At 41.3% G+C, this 18,708-nt stretch overlaps 1 protein-coding gene across 8 annotated transcripts in view; it reads left to right on the top strand.

Moving 5' to 3' along the window:
- Positions 1–18,708, top strand: part of FTO (FTO alpha-ketoglutarate dependent dioxygenase) — a 613,541-nt gene that overhangs the window by 88,588 nt on the left and 506,245 nt on the right. For 5 of the 8 annotated variants that reach the window (XM_068260512.1, XM_068260511.1, XM_068260518.1 and 2 more), the window contains exons 6-7: positions 7,893–8,036; positions 14,974–15,093. In XM_068260512.1, the coding sequence (XP_068116613.1) occupies positions 7,893–8,036; positions 14,974–15,093 (264 nt within the window). Of the gene's footprint in view, positions 1–7,892; positions 8,037–14,973; positions 15,094–16,835; positions 16,868–18,708 lie in introns of all 8 variants that reach the window. The other 3 variants (XM_068260515.1, XM_068260516.1, XM_068260517.1) reach the window with 1 other exon arrangement.

The following is an 18,708-nucleotide window of genomic DNA, read 5'->3' as shown; positions in this document are numbered from 1 at the left end:
CAAACAAAGGTTTAGACTCAAATTCAGAAATTTCTGTGACTGCAATATTATTATTGATTATACATTAATGAAGCTCCACCAGAGCTGAAAAGGTAGCCAGCAAGGCAGCAATGCCTACTGAAGTGGGCAACACCTCAGAAGGACTTGGGGGGCAGGAGACGTCTCCTACAAGTTTTGCACCCTTTGGGAGGAACTCGGAGATCTCCAGGAGGTCAGACAGGACCTCAGGAACATCCTTTTTCAAGTTTCCTAAGAAGGATTCTGAACTATCCATGTTACAGGGCAAAGCTTGAACTTTATTTTGTGAACCGGGCAGATGTCCCAGGGAAGGTTCCACCATAAACTGAGACTGAATTTCATCATCAGGACAGGGATACACAGAAATATCTAGTGAAACTAACTCTGGCCTTCTGAGTTTCGTTTCACTGCAGGGAAATTCCTCCATAGCAGTCAAACCAGACTGCAATTCCACAATAGCAGAGAAACAGGTAACAATGGTTTCAATACCTAGACGAGCCTCTAGGGACACTGCAGGAGATTTTAAACAAGGTAATATTGACTCATCCAGATTACTGGGTGGAGAGTCAGTACTCACTTCAGAATCAGACTCGCAAATGTCAATGCGAGTGGACATAATGTCTTTATTCATGATACAGGGCAGGCTCAGAGACATCTTCTCTGGACAGAGCAAAGGTGCTTCAGTATCAGGTTCACAAAACCAAAGTGCTGTCTCACTCTTAGACTCGGCTAACGATGTTGAATCCGAGGAGACAGAACGCAAAATTTGCGAATCCACAATTGCTTTAGGTTGCGAAACCGAACACTCCAAAGACAGGGATTCTGAGGTCTCCAAGCTGGATTGCTGGATCTCAAAAACGCCAGCTGACAATGTACCTTTACAAACGTCACCTGAATGACGTTCACATAGTTCATTCAGAATAATTTTCCACATACAAATCAGCGGACTCACAAAGTCAAATTCACACCCCTTTTTTTTCTCGGAAGCATAACTTATACATGCTCTCAAGACAGATTCACTTCTGGCAATGTAGTACTCACAGAACGACTCTGAATCGTTCTCCAATTCATACACCAACGCTTTGAGCTGTTTTTTTTCTGGAACGGGGGCTCCCATTCACACCTGACTAGGTCTGAGCATTCATACTGAACAATGTTAGGGGAAGTTGGGACAACAACATGAGGAATCATATTAATTTTACTCTTGAAACTACATAGTTTGGGAATTTTCCCCATAGCAAGATCATAGATGGAGGATCTTAAAGTAGTACAGAGAGAAGAAGATCTGTTTTTACATGACAAGGGATCCCACAAATCATTGACAAAACTGACACACTCACGCCGATTACAATCGGCAGGAACATCTGAGAAACAGGCATCAGATCGCACAGATTTAACCTCTAAACAAACGGGAGAAACTCATCAGAATTCACGCAGGTGTCCACAGTCGAGGCACACCCATTCATTTTAGGTCGCACAGTGTCCAAACTCACTTGCTTTACCCCAGAAAGACAGGAATAATCATGTGACAATGGTGTCTCTTTATTGGAAATAATTGGTTGATATGTGTGCAATTCGTCCAAAATAGTCTGCCACACATAAATCACCAGATCCACATCACACTCATCACATTCATCAGAATCAATCAAAAGGTACATAGAGTCGAGACAATCATTCAGTTCATCCGCGCTCTTTGCGATATAAAAATCGCAAAAGGCTTTCCAATCAAAATCAAACTCTTCCAACAAGGCCCCAATTTCCCATGAGGCAAATGGCGGTTCAAACAACCCAGTATCTAGGTAATCTCCATATGGGTTGGGGTCAGGAACGAGGACAGATTTTTTAACTGCTTTAATGTAGTGTGCGATCCTACCTATAATAGGATCCACTTATGCCTTTGCCTCAGGCAATGACATCTGAAACAAATCGAAGGTTTCCGCTGCCCTGGGAATTTTGGTTGGGCTGGTCATACTGTAACGATTGCGGAATCGTCTCTGTGGTCAGCGCACCAGACGTGCGCTGACACGGCGGATTTGCTCCACAAGCGTATAAATTTGCAGGAACCCAGCAGTGGGTGCAATGCACCTGCAGAGGGAAATTCCTGTCGGCAGGTGGAGCTGTGGCGTGCAGAGGAACAGCTCCTCTGCCCTACCACACACGCCAGACAGGAATTGTACGAAGGGAAGAACCGTAATCGCAAGAGAAGCGATTGAGAGTGAGCACAGAGACAGATTGTGTGTGTGCATAAAACTAGTCGCCAACCCGCGACTGTGCACACACCACAGCAGGTATGAAGTAGGAACGCGATCGCGAGAGGTGCGATCGCCAGACGTGACACAAGGCTACAGCAAGACAGAGCACGAGAGTAGCAAAAGCACAGCAAATCATACAATGAGGAGATACGGAAAATAACAAATGCTAGCTAACCGCGAACACCGCACTCATTCGCAACAGTGCACGCGGTTATGCGCGGTCTCCATGTGATAAGCACAATAGAGACAAACACGCCTAACTAACCATCGATAGACAAACATGAAACAGAGGACGCGAACGCTTGCTTAACGGTTACCTCACCGAGCCTCCAGCAAGCGTCCGTAGCAGACAAGACAGACACACGAAAACAGGGACAAGCGAGAGATAGGATCCACAGCACTAGCGAAAGTGGCTAGCGCGAATCCCAGGAGACAGAACAGAAGGATCCACAGCGCTAGCGAAAAGTGGCTAGCGCGATCCCAGGAGACAGAACAGAAAAGATAGCTGGTAGCAACCGCTGCACCAGCTATTCTCCAAGAACAGAGATCAGAACAATTTCCTGTCGATCACCGCTGGGACAGGACAACAGCAACAGAACAAACAAACAGATAAACAATCCTAACTGCACTTAGGGAATCTGCCTAGCACAGTTTCCAGGAATTACTCTAAGCTGATCTTCAAACAAAGAGCATGGCTGACACTCTCCAGAGTGTTTCACAGGAAGACTCCTTATGACCAGCGAAGCATTGTGGGAAAGACATAGTACTTATAGTACACGCCGCCAATGAATGTGGCCAGGCAATTTGCATGACAACGTATGCAAATTCCTCTGCAAGCACAAGCTGCAAAACTGACAGAAGCTCTTCTTTCCAGAGTCCTGCAGCATGCAAACCTACACAATGGTCAAAAAGCTGCCTGCCTGCACAGGCAGCTGAGCAAATCATCACATGTTGTCACTGTAGTAAACCAAAGAGAGACACTGTTGTAAGTCTTTCCTCAGTCTAAAGCCCCTACACACGCTCAACAGCGGTCTTTTATGCAGCACGATTATCAAACAACTTTTGTTGTGAAACAAGTTGAACAACCCAAAAAAGTTGCTTGCTATTGTTCACACAACTGATAAGTTCAACTGTTGGATTGACGTCTTATCAGTCTTATCAGTTGTGTGAACAATAGCAAGCAACTTTTTTTTTTGGTTGTTCAACTTGTTTAACAACAAAAGACCACTGTTGAGTGTGTGTATGGGGCTTTTAAAGAGTAACTTTAACTCAAGATATAACTTTATCCTAATCAGTAGCTAATGCCCCCTTTCCCACAAGAAAGCTTTATTTTTTCATGATTAGTGCTTCTGGGATGTCTATGTGGCTGATATTGTGGTGAAGCTCTTCCAAGTTGTGATGTCAGGGCTATGGCTCTCTCAGTTTCCTCTCTGTGAACCTTGTTGCATTGTGGGAATTAATGGATGTTGCAAACTGCCAAACAGGCAGTATCTCCCTCTGAGCATCACACACTTTTAGCCTATCATATTGTTAGTGGGTTTGTTTTTAAACCATGACAGTTGACAGTGCTGTCCATTTTTTTCCCATGCCTATCAAGAGTAAGGATGCTGACCTCCAGGCTCATAAATGATCAAACAGCATGAACAAATGACACAGCGAGTATCATTTATTTTTTGAGCTATCTTCTATTTTGTAACTTCTCACTTCTCGCTCATACACCTGATCCCTGAAGTCCAGTTTGAGGCTGATTTCTGATGCCTTGGAGGGGAGGGATGGCACACATTGAAATGGGAAGGGCAAGGAGAAGAACAGTACTCTGGGACAACAGTTGGACCATCTGGCACTCTGGTTCTCTGAGCGACACGGGGCCTCTGTACACATGCTATACTCTCGGCCGAGGTGGACTGCAATGGGCGCCTTGACCAAGAACCATCTAGCATATGTATGAAGCCTTTGTGTTGTTGTGTTAATCCACCCATCTAGTTGTTCCTGTGCTGGTAGGACTCAGAGAAAGTAAAATTCATTTTTTTGAACCAGAATATCATAGTGAAAGCCAGTCCAGATATTCATGAGAGTCATTCTCATTTCTTACTGCATTCAGCAGTTAAACACAAGTTTCGTCTACAACAGTACTGCATTTCTAAGCAAGACTGATATATGAGTAGTAAGGGGTTGTCCGTGTATTAATCTAGGTATATCTTTTACTGTAGTGGCACTGCAGCATAAGCCAGAAACCGTCCAACAGAGCAGCAGCTCAGTTAAATTTACAATGTGGTCATTCTCAAAATGATAGTTCTCAGATACCATGGCTTCAACTGCATAAAAACAGTTTAATAGAAATATGCAGTTGGATAAACACAGTTTATGGAATTACTCTGATGTGGCAAAGTCCTGGTAAAACACGGTGGTGTAGTGAACAGCACTCTTGCCATGCATCGCTGGGTCCTCAGTTTAAGTCCCAGCCAGGGCACTATCTGCAAGGAGTTTGTATGTTCTCCCTGTATCGGCATGGGTTTCCTCTGGGCACTCTAATATCTTCCCACATCCAGAAACTTACAGATTACCGTATTTTTCGGACCATAAGACGCACCGGACTATAAGACGCACCTAGTTTTTGAGGAGGAAAATTAAGAAAAAAAAGATTCTGAGCCAAATAGTGTCCTAAAATATATCATATTCCATCAGGTGCTCTCATATTCCATCAGGTGCTCTCATATCCTATCAGGTGCTCTCATATCCCCCATATTCCATCAGATGGTATCATAGCCCCCATATTCCATCAGGTGCCCTCGTATACCCCCATATTCCATCAGGTGCTCTCATATACCCCCATATTCCATCAGGTGCTCTCATATACCCCCATATTCCACAGGTGCTCTCATATCCCCCCATATACCATGAGGTGCTCTCATATCCCATCAGGTGGTCTCATAGCCCCCATATTCCATCAGGAGGTCTCATGTCCCCCCATATTCCATCAGGTGGTCTCATATCCTACCATATTTTATCAGGTGGTCTCATAACCCCCATAGTCTATCCAGTGGTCTCATATCCCCCCAATATTCCATCAATTGCTCTCAAACCCCCTGAATGTTATCTAGTACCCTCATTAACCTCCCACCTCCCCCACACCTTTACGGTAATTACAATAAGGAAATCAGTACGGTAAGCACTCAGCCTGTAATTTGAGCTACTGAAGGGGAAAAAGCAACCTATTTTCTGCATGTTTTATTAACTTTATACATATGAAGGGCAGTGTCTCAAAGACAATGCCCATAAATCATGCAGAGACTCAACTATCCAGCATATCTATGAGACCACACATACTGTCACATAGTCCAGCTTCTTTCCCAAGGCTAAAAGCTGTCAGCAAAGTTCGGTGTTACCAGTAGGAGTCTCTGCATGATTTATGGGTCTGCATCTAGCACTTACAGTAATTTTGCTAACAGCTTTTAGCCTTGAGAGAGAAGCTGGAATGGTTACACTGCGTTTCAGCACAAGCTGTTGCTGAATATCAGAAAGCCTCTGCATGAGTTATAGGCCAATATACTGTATGATGGCCGTGTGTAAAATGCAAACTACAATATTCTACAATTTGTTTTTAGCAGCATTACTGTACCTCTACAATAAGCTTCTGCTGCCTGTCACAAACAGTGGCACTGGGTGACATAGGGGTGGGCGGTGTTCTGCCCATCCATCAATCAGGGCATCGAGCGGTGGGCGGAGATCACCAGCGATCATCAATGAAAAAAAGACGTCCAGCAGTGGGCGGAGTGGTGAGAGGAGGGAACAGCCATTAAGCAGGACATCCCGGGAATCCAGCGGTGGGCGGAGTGGCGAGAGGAGGGAACAGCCATAAAGCGGGATATCCCGGGAATCCAGCGGTGGGCGGAGTGGCGAGAGGAGGGAACAGCCACGAAGCAGGACATCCCGGGAATCCAGCGGTGGGCGGAGTTTCAGCGCGGGCATCTAGCGCGGGCATGGAGGAAAACCACGTGGCTGGGATCGTTGGCGTCGGAAAGAGGATTGGTCGTCTGAGTGGCTGCGGAGGAAAGTTTGATGGCAAGAAGGGAGGATGATTGGCGACGTTGTGGGGAAGCGGAGATTCGCCGCATCAGCACTGTAGTTTCGTCCTGTGTGCACGGTATGGGCAAGGAGGCATGGCTGCAGCGGGGGTCACTTGCGGCGGCGTGGAATGGATCAGACATGATTGGCCGCATGATCGGCTGTTGTGCACACCGGGGGGGCATGGCTGCAGCAGGAAACCCAAAGGAGGCTGATCTCAGCAAAATGAAGAGCTTAATGGCCGCATCACAGCCGGGCTGGATTGTAATGTATTGCGCAGCGGGCAGATGGCTGCAGAAGGAGCAGGATTGGCGACAGAAGCAAACCAGGGGTGATTACCATGGAGCAGGGACACTGGGCATGGAGCCAGCAGAATATGAGACCGCACAGCTACGCACAGTAAGGAAAGTTTTTTATCTGCACATGTAAATTTGCTACATTCGGACTATAAGACGCAGGGACTTTTTCTCCTCACTTTTGGAGGAGAAAAAGTGCGTCTTATAGTCCGAAAAATACGGTACATTTATCCGTTTATCCAGAGAAGTCCCTGGCTCTTATTCACTTTTACTTTTTCTCCTAAGTTTTCTTCTAGGTGATATTTTGATACCTTTTCAATAAAATGCCTTTTAAGCCAGCAAGATAATACTGTACTCAGGATAATTTTGATGCTACTTTTTCATCTAGCTTTTGGTACTTTTTCAGTTGAAGAGTGTTGAAGTTATTTTAAACAGAAGATAAAAAATATTAAAATAATCACTTAGGAGAAAATGATTATTAAAATAAGGGCCAATGTGGTTTTAGGGATAAAGCTCAACTTATAGGAAACCTGATACAATTAAAAAAAATATAGGTTTAAAGGTTGTGTTGAAACAAACACTGCAGTGATTGCATGTTACCAACACTGACCCTGTCAAAGAAGCATTCACCAAATTAATCAGGTGACTCCTAGGGATGGTCGCTGAATTCCGCAGAATTAAGAATTCCGTGATTCCGGCCGGAATTTGATGATCACGATCCATCACAACGGAACGGAATTGCTATATCACTCTGGCGGAATTTCCACGGAAAAATATGAAATTCCACTGAATTTTACAGAATTAAAATTTTTTTCCCACCAAACTGATTTCGGCCTAATAAGAAGAATTTTTGCTAAAACCTTGGTGTAAATAATATACTATGGGAGTAAATAGGGATGTAAAAATTAAAAAAAAAAAAAAAAAAAAAGCATAATGTCTATCAGAGCTGTCTGAAGACTGAACTGAAATTGCAATTTTAATAGTAATAAATTACAAAATGGGTCAAATTTCAATGCAGTATGCCTTAGCATTTATTTAACAAATGTGGAGTTATTCTTTAATAATCAATCAATATCTGATTAAGCTTAGCAGGATGTAGGCCGCCTAAGCCATGTTCTTATGTTTGTGACTACAGATCTAAGCATAAGAAATTTTGTGCCTACAGGCTGCTGAGATAAATCCTGACTTTAAAGAGTGATTTTAGTGTATTTCCAAAAAGGATTAGATGTAACTTTTTTTTCCTTTGGTCTTTATTTCATAGAGCTGTAAGGGCACACTGAATTATATACTGTCAAGGTGTCAGTCTGCTGTTGAGAACCTTTGTGCGATTCCTAATAATGGTGGGACTAAGTTGAAGTCATTGGAACTGGACATTTTAAAGCAAGCAGAGGAGGTTCACAATGAGGTATGATTAAGGATGAAAACATATGTATACACTTTGTGTAAGTTGAATTGTATTGAAAAGTATTTGTTGTAAAGAATCAGGCAAGGAAAAAAAAATACTTCCAGTAATTATTGTGTGGTAAAATTGAAACTTTTTAAGTGTTGTGTAGCTTTTTTTTTTTTTTTCCGATGGCTAAGGAAAATGGATAAACACTAAAAGCATGTTTAAATATTCCATGTGTGCATAGTACTGTAAAACTTTATTTATGTTTGGCAATACAAACTTGGATTTATATTCTAAACATTATTTATACCATGGCTATACTTAGAAAAACAGGGTTACATGTTATATACTGTACTAGACAATCAGGCCCATTTAAAAAAAAACATGTACACCTGCAGGCATGGCCACATTCAAAAGCGCACATGGCAATGGCCGTGGCTCCACACATGCGCACTCGTTGATACAGATGCAGAAACTCAGGGACTATATTAGGTAGGATGTTCCTGTGGTGCGTAATACCATATACTGTTGTATAGCAATTAATGTATAGCTGTTAGAGTAAAGCCTTGAACAAACGCTAGACAGTTTTTGGCTGAGGCCGAGATGTGTACTGCAGCCCTTGACCCCTCTCTCTCACCAGATGTGTTGAATGTTGATTTGCCTGGTGGGTCGTTTTGGCCAAGTGCAGGCCAAGGGCATTGTTCTCCTCCTAACCCTGCTCATTCTGTCATGTGCAGCGCAGTCAACCCTCCTCCACTATGAATAGCAACGGAATGTATCACTAGCCTGTAAGCTAGCAGCTTGTCTGTACAGTCTTGGACCCAAAATGTCATCTGGAAGTCTATTACTGCCTGGTGTCAGTTCCCATACACATGTATAAGTGTTAAGACACCATAAACATTATTAAATAAGGTAGTAAAAACCCTGCTAATACCCCAAGTTTTTCAATAACAAACAATGTAACATTTAATTTATTTTAGTTCCAGAACCTGCTCTTTTATCAGTGGCATGACAGTCATATTTAAAAAAAATGGTTTTAACTGGACTTCTGTTTGTGTTCTAAAAGCTACTTTGTTATTAGTTCAAGTGAATTCTTCAGCACAGATGAAATAAAGTGCTGTGCTTCAGGCCAGTAAGAATCTAGTCTAATTGAAACACAAACCGATATAAAATGTTCAAGTTATGTACATGAAGTGTCTCTAAAATGTCTGAAGAAAGAAATTAGAACAGTGCTGTATGTAGATATTAACCATTCCTGCCGCCTGGACGTGATTGTGCAGTTGCGTGTGTCTGCGTGTGTCTGCCCGTGCCCCCCCCCCTTGTTAGCCTGGAGATCAATGAATGGGAACATAGTTCCCATTCATTGATCTAAATCCCCGGCAGAACAACCGACGGTTTCTTATCAGAGGCCTGCGGTCTCTGTAAAGAAAGAAACAGAGCAAACAAACATTTCCCATTGTCAGCTCCTATGCCCCAATCTACCACCACCTTCTTCACCCTATTGAGTCGCGTCCCCGCTTAACCGGGAGGTGAAGAGCAACACCTGCCCGACTTCGGTTACACCCAGGCCTTGTAGGTGCAAGGTATAGGAGCTGAACGTAGAGTGAACTATGTAACTTAACAGAACCTAACAGAAGATAGCGAAAGTCCAGTAACAAGCCGAGGTCACACATTATATCAGAAGTATTGAGGTACACTAGAAGCAGGCAATATCAAGGTCATGCAATCCAAGGTCTATGCAAGCGGCAGACAGAGAGTGGTCAGATTCCAGGCAGAGGTATACAAATAATCCAATACAATAATCACACCCAGCAAAAGAACACAGCCAAAGCTATCACAGGCAACATGCAAGTGTCAGATCAATACTGGCAGCATCCAATCAGTGACCGGCCACACAACACAGCAACCAATCACTCACATTGCCCCTGCCTGAGTGTCAGCTGAGTGACTTATCAGCTGACACAACATACAACCCCTACCTGTGTATCAGCTGACTAAGGCTGTCAGCTGATACTAACTTTTATATTTCTTTAAGAAACGTTTCCTCCAGAACGTCCGTCCCCCTTCAGCGCTGGAATGTGCAGGCGCAAAAGCGGTGCGCGCAGCCCCATCGGCAAGGAGGCCCACGTTACTAGGGGCTGCACGCGCAGAGGCGGAAGAGGACAGAGCGGCTTGTGTCTCGCCATGGAAGCCCTCATCGCGGGAGCGTACAGGTAAGTCCCTGACACCCGTCCTTCATATGCTTCCTGGAAGCAAGCATTTCGCTTGCAGGGCTAAAAAAAAAAATCACTGTAGTAAAACTACATCTACATACATTTTTTAATAAAATAACCCCACATTATTACATTTAAAAGGTTTTTCAATAACAATGTAACATTTAATTTATTTTAGTTCCAGAATCTGCTTTTTTATCAGTGGCATGACAGTAATATAAAAAAAAATGGTTTTAACTGCACAACTGTTTGTGTTCTGAAAGCAATTTTGTTATTAGTACAAGATAATTCTTCAGCACAGATAAGATAAACAACATGCCCCGATATTTATATGTACAGTTAAGTGCCAGTAAAAATCTAGTCTAATTGAAACACAAACAGATATAAAATGTTCAAGTTATGTACATGAAGTGTCTCTAAATGGAGAAAGAAATAAGAACAGTGCTGTATGTAGATATTAACCATTCCTGTCGCCTGGACATGATTGTCACGTCCAGGCGGCTGCTGCTGCTGTGCAGTTGAACTTAGTTTCCATTCATTGATCTAAGTCCCAGACAGAAAAAATGATGTCTTCTTATCAGAGGCCACGGTCTTTCTGAGTAAAAAAAAAAAAACATTTCCCATCCTTCATATGCTTCTTGGAAGCGAGCAGGGCTAAGAAAAAAAATCACTGTGGCCAACTTGTGGCCAAATAGTAAAACTACATCTACATACATTTGTAATCCCACATTATTACATTTAAAATTGACTGTTTACCTCCCACACCAAAAATTACGCAAATAAAATTTTGAATGAAAAAAATATTACAATTAAAAAAACAAAAACATAAATAGTTACCTAGTGGTCTCAACATTTTTAATATGAATGTGAAGAGGGTATTTTACAAACAGTTTTTAAATTATAAGCTGGCAAATAGTGATGGACGCAAAACTGAAAAAATGCACCTTTATTTCCAAATAAAATATTGGCACCATACATTGTAATAGGGACATCATTTAAATGGTGTAATAACCGAGACAAATTGCCAAATAAAATACATAGGTTTTAATTATGGTAGCATGTATTGTTTTAAAGATATAATGGCCGAAAACTGAGAAATAACGAATTTTTTAAAGTTTTGTTCTTAATACTCCCGTGAAAATGCATTCAGGAAAAAATAATTCTTAGCAAAATGTACTACCTAAAGAAAGCCTAATTGGTGGTGGAAAAATCATGATATAGATCAATTCATTGTGATAATTAGTGATAATGTTATTGGCCAATGAATGGGAGATGAAAATTGCTCTGATGTATGTGGAAGGATTTAATTAGGGATGGTTTTCATAGTTCAGTGGTATTCAACATCATTTTGATATGTATCTCTTATGAAAGCCTGTATTTAGCAAGTACCCCCTGCTATTAGTAATGTTATCTCAAGTATCCCTTAAAGTGTATCTGAGCTAAGAACTTCCTCTCTGCTCTAAAACATAAGGCACAGTATGATAACCATTGGGGAAAAAAATCTTCATTACAATGTATAGAAACCCTCAAAAAAAAGCCCTGGAAATTTACTACATGAACTTTTAGAGAGCACAGAAAGGGTTAAAACATCAGTTTTTGTCCTGTACAGCCAGTGCTGAGGTGCTGTGAGTCACACCTACTAATAACACACTAAAAAGGGCTCGTACGTGATTATCTCGGATGGGACTTGATGTTGATAATACATGCTGGAGATGCAAAGCAGAGGGGGCAGGATTTTTCCATAATTTCTGGGAGTGTGGGGGGATTAAAACATTTTGGTCACAGGTACATGATATAATAACAGAGATAATTGGCCCACAGGTTCCATTTACAGCTATTGCCATGATACTTAATAATTTTGGGGATACTACTCTCGGGGATAATAAGCAGGTCTTGGAAAAACTCTTATTATTTTACACTAGGAGGGCAATTGCCCTTGCGTGGAAGAAGCCAGAAGCACCTTCTATTACGGAATTCAGGTCTGCTATTAACTCTGATTTACCAATTTATAAAAATGTATATCAAAACCGTGGTTCTGTTAAAAAATTCTACAAGGTGTGGAGGAAATGGTTGAAAGCTTTTGATATTGATATTTGACCAATCGATTAGGTTTTCATGCTACTTGGAGACATGTTAGATTTCTTCTAGATGAGCTGATGGGTGGGTGTTGATGGACTGACCCGAGGGGAAGTTGGGAAGACTGTGGGGAAGGGGGGAGTTACCTGTAATATACAATGTTTTGTATATGCTCTGTGTTTGTATTATCTGAAAAACTTTAATAAAATGTTTAAAAAAAAAAATACACATGCCCAGGTGATGTCAAATATCAGGGATCAGGAGCTCGGGCGACATCGTAGAGCCGAGCTGCACACATGCGTGTCAGCTGTGTAGCGCAAATGCGGCGGGGTAGCAGCGCAATGGGGATCGGCGTTGCTGGGGTTAAGTAGATCCATTGGGTGCGATACAGTGCATTGTCGGCTAAAGCAGTCATCATCGGCCGCCTCAGTCGACTTACGTCAGGCCTGTGTATGAGGCTTTACACTGAGCTGCAGTTAAATAAACCATCACAGGTCAGTGCAGCTGATTTCTAGAGCATTTCTATGTGGCATGTACATTTTTTTTGTCTGTTCTATGCAAGAGCTTGGGTCCACTTTAAGTACCCTATTGCACATACAGGTAGTCCCCGGTTAACAAACGAGATAGGGACTGTAGGTTCGTTCTAAACCTGAATCTGTTCTTAAGTTGGAACACTGTGCCATCTCTGTCTCCTGTACTTCCTCTGTGCCCCCCTGTTCCTCCAGTGCCCCCCTCTGTATCACCTCTGCCCTTTTTACCTGTTTATACAAGTTTAAAAGCCATTTTTTTGTTTGATTTTTTTTTTAAATCGATTTTCTCAAAAACTCCAGTCCAATTTGAAATTTTTTTTATTTGACTTGTTCCTATGGAAACACAGAATCCATGCCGTTCGTATCGGCGGGTCATTTGTAAGTCGGGGGTTCGTAAGTCGGGGACTACCTGTATACATTTCCTGGCAGTATACAGTATATAAGTAGATAAATACTTGATCTACTTACATAACACATGTATTGTACTGTCCACATTTTGATTTCAGTGAATTTTATATAGTAAATGAAGAGAATTATTTTCATGGTGGGAACCATGTCTTTTGCCCACAGGTTGAAGATAAATCCTGATGTAATTTCTGCCCTTTACTTTTTTCTTCTTTTCTCCTCCAATCGCTGAGTCACCTCAGCCTTGCTTGTAAACACAAGTGAGCAGGGGATTGTGTTTCAGATAGGCAGATAGGTAGGGAAATAAATGGAAGAGGAGGAATATATTATAGATAAAAAGAACCCCCAGCATGCAACTGTTTGGCACTAACTATTAAAGGGCCAGTGCTCCTTAAGTATGTTATAACTCCAAACCATAACAGCAGAAAAAGTTTTGAATGCAGGATTAGCATCTTTATCACTTAATACACTCAGACCAGTTGCTGTTGAAATTGGATTTTTATGGTGATAAACCCGCTTTAAAGGGAACCTAAACTGAGAGGGAGATGGATGTTTCCTTTTAAACATTACCAGTTGCTGGTCTGTCCTACTGATTTCTCTGGCTGCAATAGTGGCTGAACCACACACCTAAAACAAGCATGCAGCTAATCCAGTCTGACTTCAGTCAGAGCACCTGATCTGCATGCTTGTTCAGGGGCTGTGGCTAAAAGTATTAGAGACACAGGATCAGCAGCAGAGTCAGGCAACTGGCATTGTTTTAAAAGGAAAAATCCATATCCTTCTTGTTTTAGGTTCCCTTTAAAGTATATTATGCTGTTGCTTATCTTTTAGAACAGAGAGGAAGACCAAGAAAATGCTCCAAATAATTTTGACAGTACTAGTTACATAGGAAGGCTATGTCTGACCATCTTACTAGTGCAGTGCACAAATTGTGATTTACTTGTGTCAGTTCTGTAAGAAATAGTGCAGTCTGTACTTGTTTGTAACTGGTTTCATGTCAGTAGTTATTAAGTAGTTATATGTGTCCTTGTAGTTAAAGTGGAAATCCAGTGTAATTTAAAGTTGGCCGCAGCATAATTGCATAAGATTTCCTCTCTCCTCAAAGAGGAATGTTGCGTGATTATGCAGCAGCCGCAGCAGTGGTGGCAGGCTACAGAGCTGGAGGCTGGGCTGTGGAGAAGGTAACCCAAACTCCAGAAAAAAAGCCATGGCATTTTTCCATAGTAGTGGTGGGGCCATTGTCTTATGCCATGTAGGGCGGCCGGAGCAGGTGAGTGAATAGAATTTTGACTATTGTAATTCATTATACCTTAGAGAAATAGTGTCCCTGACACTAACTTTAAATTGCACTGGATTTCCACTTTAATTTGTTTGACACACATGGGGCCAATTGCAATTCATGTTTTCTCCTAGGTGATATTTTCACACCTTGACATAAAATGTATTTTAACCCCCCAGTAAGCAAAGAAAAATACTCAAAATGAGTTTAATCGTGGTTTTTTTTCGCCAACATTTGGGTTCTTTTTCAATTGCAAAATACTGAAAAAATATTTTAAAGAGAAGATGACAATTATCTCCTAGGAGATAACTCAAGTGAAAAAAATAATTGCATATGGACCATAATATTGCAGAATATGTAGGTTATAAAAAAAATCTTCTGTAATGTATGCAAAATTGCTGAAAAATGGAAGACTGATACGGAATATAAAACATAATCTAATGTCCATTTAGGTCGAGTTTGAGTGGCTACGGCAGTTCTGGTTTCAAGGAAATCGCTACACTAAATGCAGTGATTTCTGGATAAAAGCAATGGAAGATCTGGAAGTACAGTGGAGGCATATGGAAACCATGGTGAGATACAGAAGCATGAGTACTTTGATCTTCTTGTGAATAACTAAAATCTCTAAGGCTTGTATTGATTACATTTTCAACACAGGAACTACGTTAACTGTTGTGCAGAAAAAAAGATTGCATGGACCTATTATACTGAAAACATAGAGTTCATTCTCAGTCACATTATTAATATCCTAGATAACCTACCAACAGATACAACAATGGGCTTTCTAAAGTTTAAAGCAATGATTCAGAAATGTGTATAGTTTGTGGACCATTATCACTTATTGTGGACCATTATCACCTATATATGTGTATACCTATATAACTATGTTTTCCTTAAAGAGGAACTTCAACCTAAACAAACATACTGTCATTAAGTTACATTAATTATGTTAATTAAAATAGATAGGTAATATAATCTCTTACCCTTCCTGTTTTAAAGGAATACTTAAGTCACCTAAAAAAAAAAGACTTTTACTCACCTGGGGCTCCCCTCAGCCCCCTGCAGCTGAACGGTGCCCTCGCCGTGTCCCTCCGATGCGCCTGGACTCGCCGGCGGCCACCCCCGGCTTGGTTGTCACCGGCCGACAGGCTGGGAACGCGGCTTATTAGCCGCGTTCCCGGCCGCAATAGCATTATAGAGGGCGCTATTGCGGCCGGGGACGCGGATAATCAGCGCATCGGAGGGACACGGCGAGGGCACCGTTCAGCTGCAGGGGGCTGAGGGGAGCCCCGGGTGAGTAAAAGTCATTTTTTTAGGTGACTTAAGTATTCCTTTAAAAGAACAGGAACATTTTTGATTTCATGAGGGCAGCCATCTTTTTGGTTGAAAGGAGGTGACGGGGAGCATGAGACTCAGTTCCAACTGTCCTGTGTGCTGATCACCACTCCCAGTTGCTAGGCAACATGAATAACAACATAGGAAATCCCATCATGCTTTGCACAGCATCAGGGGAAAAAAGCCTGGGCAGTTTTCTTTGATGGGTGGAGCTTAGCTAAAAATACAGCTAAAAATTATGCTTTGGTAAGAAAAACAAACTTCTGATGCTGTGAAACTGTTAAAGAAACACCAAGCCTTTTCAGTTCTGCTGAGTAGATTTTTAGTCCGGAGGTTCACTTTAATGAAAAGTCTATTCCCTGTTTGTTTTTGTTTGATTTTTCTGCAGTGATTTTGTTCTCATGTAGGAAATCAGCAAAATGGGAATGTCCAGAGGTATGTGTCATAGTTCATACTTAAAAACTACCTGACCTATGCCCAGACCACATCAGTAGTCCATGGACTACTGTTTGAAAACCACTGGTGTACGACACTGATTAGCTTGTCTCTGCAATTATATGTACACAGTTGGAGCAGGGTGCAGTAATGAGGAATTAATCACAGATGTGTGCTACTGTGTGCTTTACAACATAGACAGCATAATGTCCCATCTGTTTTACGATGATGTGCGACTAACCACATGCAATTTAGCAACACAATCGGGCTACTATGTAAAACAAACAAATCTCCAGTGTGTTTTAGGCCTATGTGTTATTGACAGCTAAATGTCTACTTTCCCAGTGTATTCTCTAACCATTCAGACATGTCACAATATGTGAGCATGATTCATTTGACTCCACTTCTATTTTTATTATCACGGCAATGATATTGCACTCATAAGACCCACTAGTGGTCATTGGAATAATTTTTCAGGGCAAGACTTGATGTTATTGCAACAGCTTATATTTTTTTAAATATATTGCTGTGTTTGATATCCTAGCTGAACATGGCAATAAACCTTTAAAGAACAAGGTAAGAAATGGTGGGTTAGGCGCATTAAAAGATTTTTTGACTGGAGGCTTTTCACTGTCTTCTGTTGTAACTCAAGTGGCAATGCTTCAACTGTTCATGTGGACTGCTGTCTGTTAGGATTACAAATATTATTTGAAGATTCTGTTTTACCGTGACACATAGATGAAGTCGGGGCAGTAGGAGTCAATGCAGTAATGCTAAGCATTTTCTCAGTGGCTCAGTCAAGAATGAATGTGTAGCAAAGCCCTAACAAGCACTGATCATCTATCTTTCATCCAGCGGAATTCCCTCCTGATTGACTGCAATATGGAATATGCTGACCTGTAATGGTTAAGAAAGTAATAATACCTCTAGCTTTCATTCCATAGTTAAGAAAGTAATAATACTGAAAGATTTTAACATTGAAGCGCTTCTGTCTTTTGATATTTTAGCTATAACCGTCACACTTTTCATGGGATGGAATATCTTGGCAAAATTTATTGTAGCAGACATTTCTTAAAACTATCACGTGAATACTCTGAAAAGTATACAGTCTGAAATTAGCTCTGCATAGTACAGTCAGAGGTATATATATATATATATATATATATATTTTTTTTTTTTTTTTTTATTTACACATACTGTTGACCTGGTTGATATACAAGTTACTCCTGAACTACTTTCTGTTAGTTTTTTTATCTTCAAGTGCCCATTCAAGTGCCCATAGTCCACCAGTCTATCTAGCAACCCATTCAAAGCCTTAGGCCTCTTTCACAGTGAGACGTTAAAGTCGCACGTTATAAAAAATTATAACGCAGACTAACGCACAGCAATACAAAGTCTGTGCGACGTTCACAGTGCACACGTTGCGTTGTGTGTAACGTGTAGCAATATTTAGAAAGTGCTGCATGCTGTGCGTTTAGCAATACATTTGCTGCGTTGTGTGTTGCACATGCTCAGTAATGTTTTTTTTTTTTTTAATGTAACGCATGCGCCGTTTTCGTTCCATCAGTATGCGATGAAAACGGCGCACCGAGAGACACATAACGCAGTGCAAAATAACGTCCAATTTCATAACCTACATGCGCTGTGTTAGGTGCACGTTGTGCGACTTTAACGTCGCATCAAACGCAACGTCCCACTGTGAAAGAGGCCTTAGAAACATTTTTAAGGGGCAGCTATTGCACTATTCTCCTCCATTAACACGTATGCACTTATTTTATGTACTGAGTAAAAAAAAGGTTTTGCTCAATAGATTATTGGTATACATCTTTTACAAGTTGATCATAAATGCAGCTGGTGTCATCATTGGGCTATGACACCGTTTTTTGATATTCTTGGTATTTGTTATCTTATGCTACCAAGTGTTGTATTATTTACTTTAATTATATGAATAAAACAATTTGATATAAGAAGGGAAATCTGGGAGATATATATAGGAAATCTGAAGCAGTGGAATGAACCATTTCTGACTCCATTTTGGAAATGGGAATTACTTAGCTTTTGCGTTGATCATCTGCTTTAGTAACATTTTGAATCTTGCACACAAAACTGGCATGCTTGTCTCATAAACTGCCACAGCCATAAGATGAGAATGAGAGCCAGGTATCTGGCATTTTCTAGAATAAAAAAGGCTCCCTCCATATTCCTTATTTTCCTGGTACCTCGTTTGTGCATTTGAAGGTGCAGGAGCACATTTTTACGTTTCATATTATTTTATTGTTGTATTTTTCCCCCTTTTAAGCTGCTAGGATGGTCTCTTTAGTCTCCAGTGTACTGTTCACTCTTTTGTTTTGCACATACAGGCCCATATGCAATTCACCTTTTCTCCTGCGTTTTCTCCTAGGAAAAAATATCACCTA

This window comes from Hyperolius riggenbachi, chromosome 11, assembly GCF_040937935.1.
Source record: "Hyperolius riggenbachi isolate aHypRig1 chromosome 11, aHypRig1.pri, whole genome shotgun sequence".
NCBI classification, from domain to species: Eukaryota; Metazoa; Chordata; class Amphibia; order Anura; family Hyperoliidae; genus Hyperolius; species Hyperolius riggenbachi.
The sequence above is the reverse complement of the archived record's forward strand: the minus strand, read 5'-3'. Positions and strand labels throughout refer to the sequence as shown.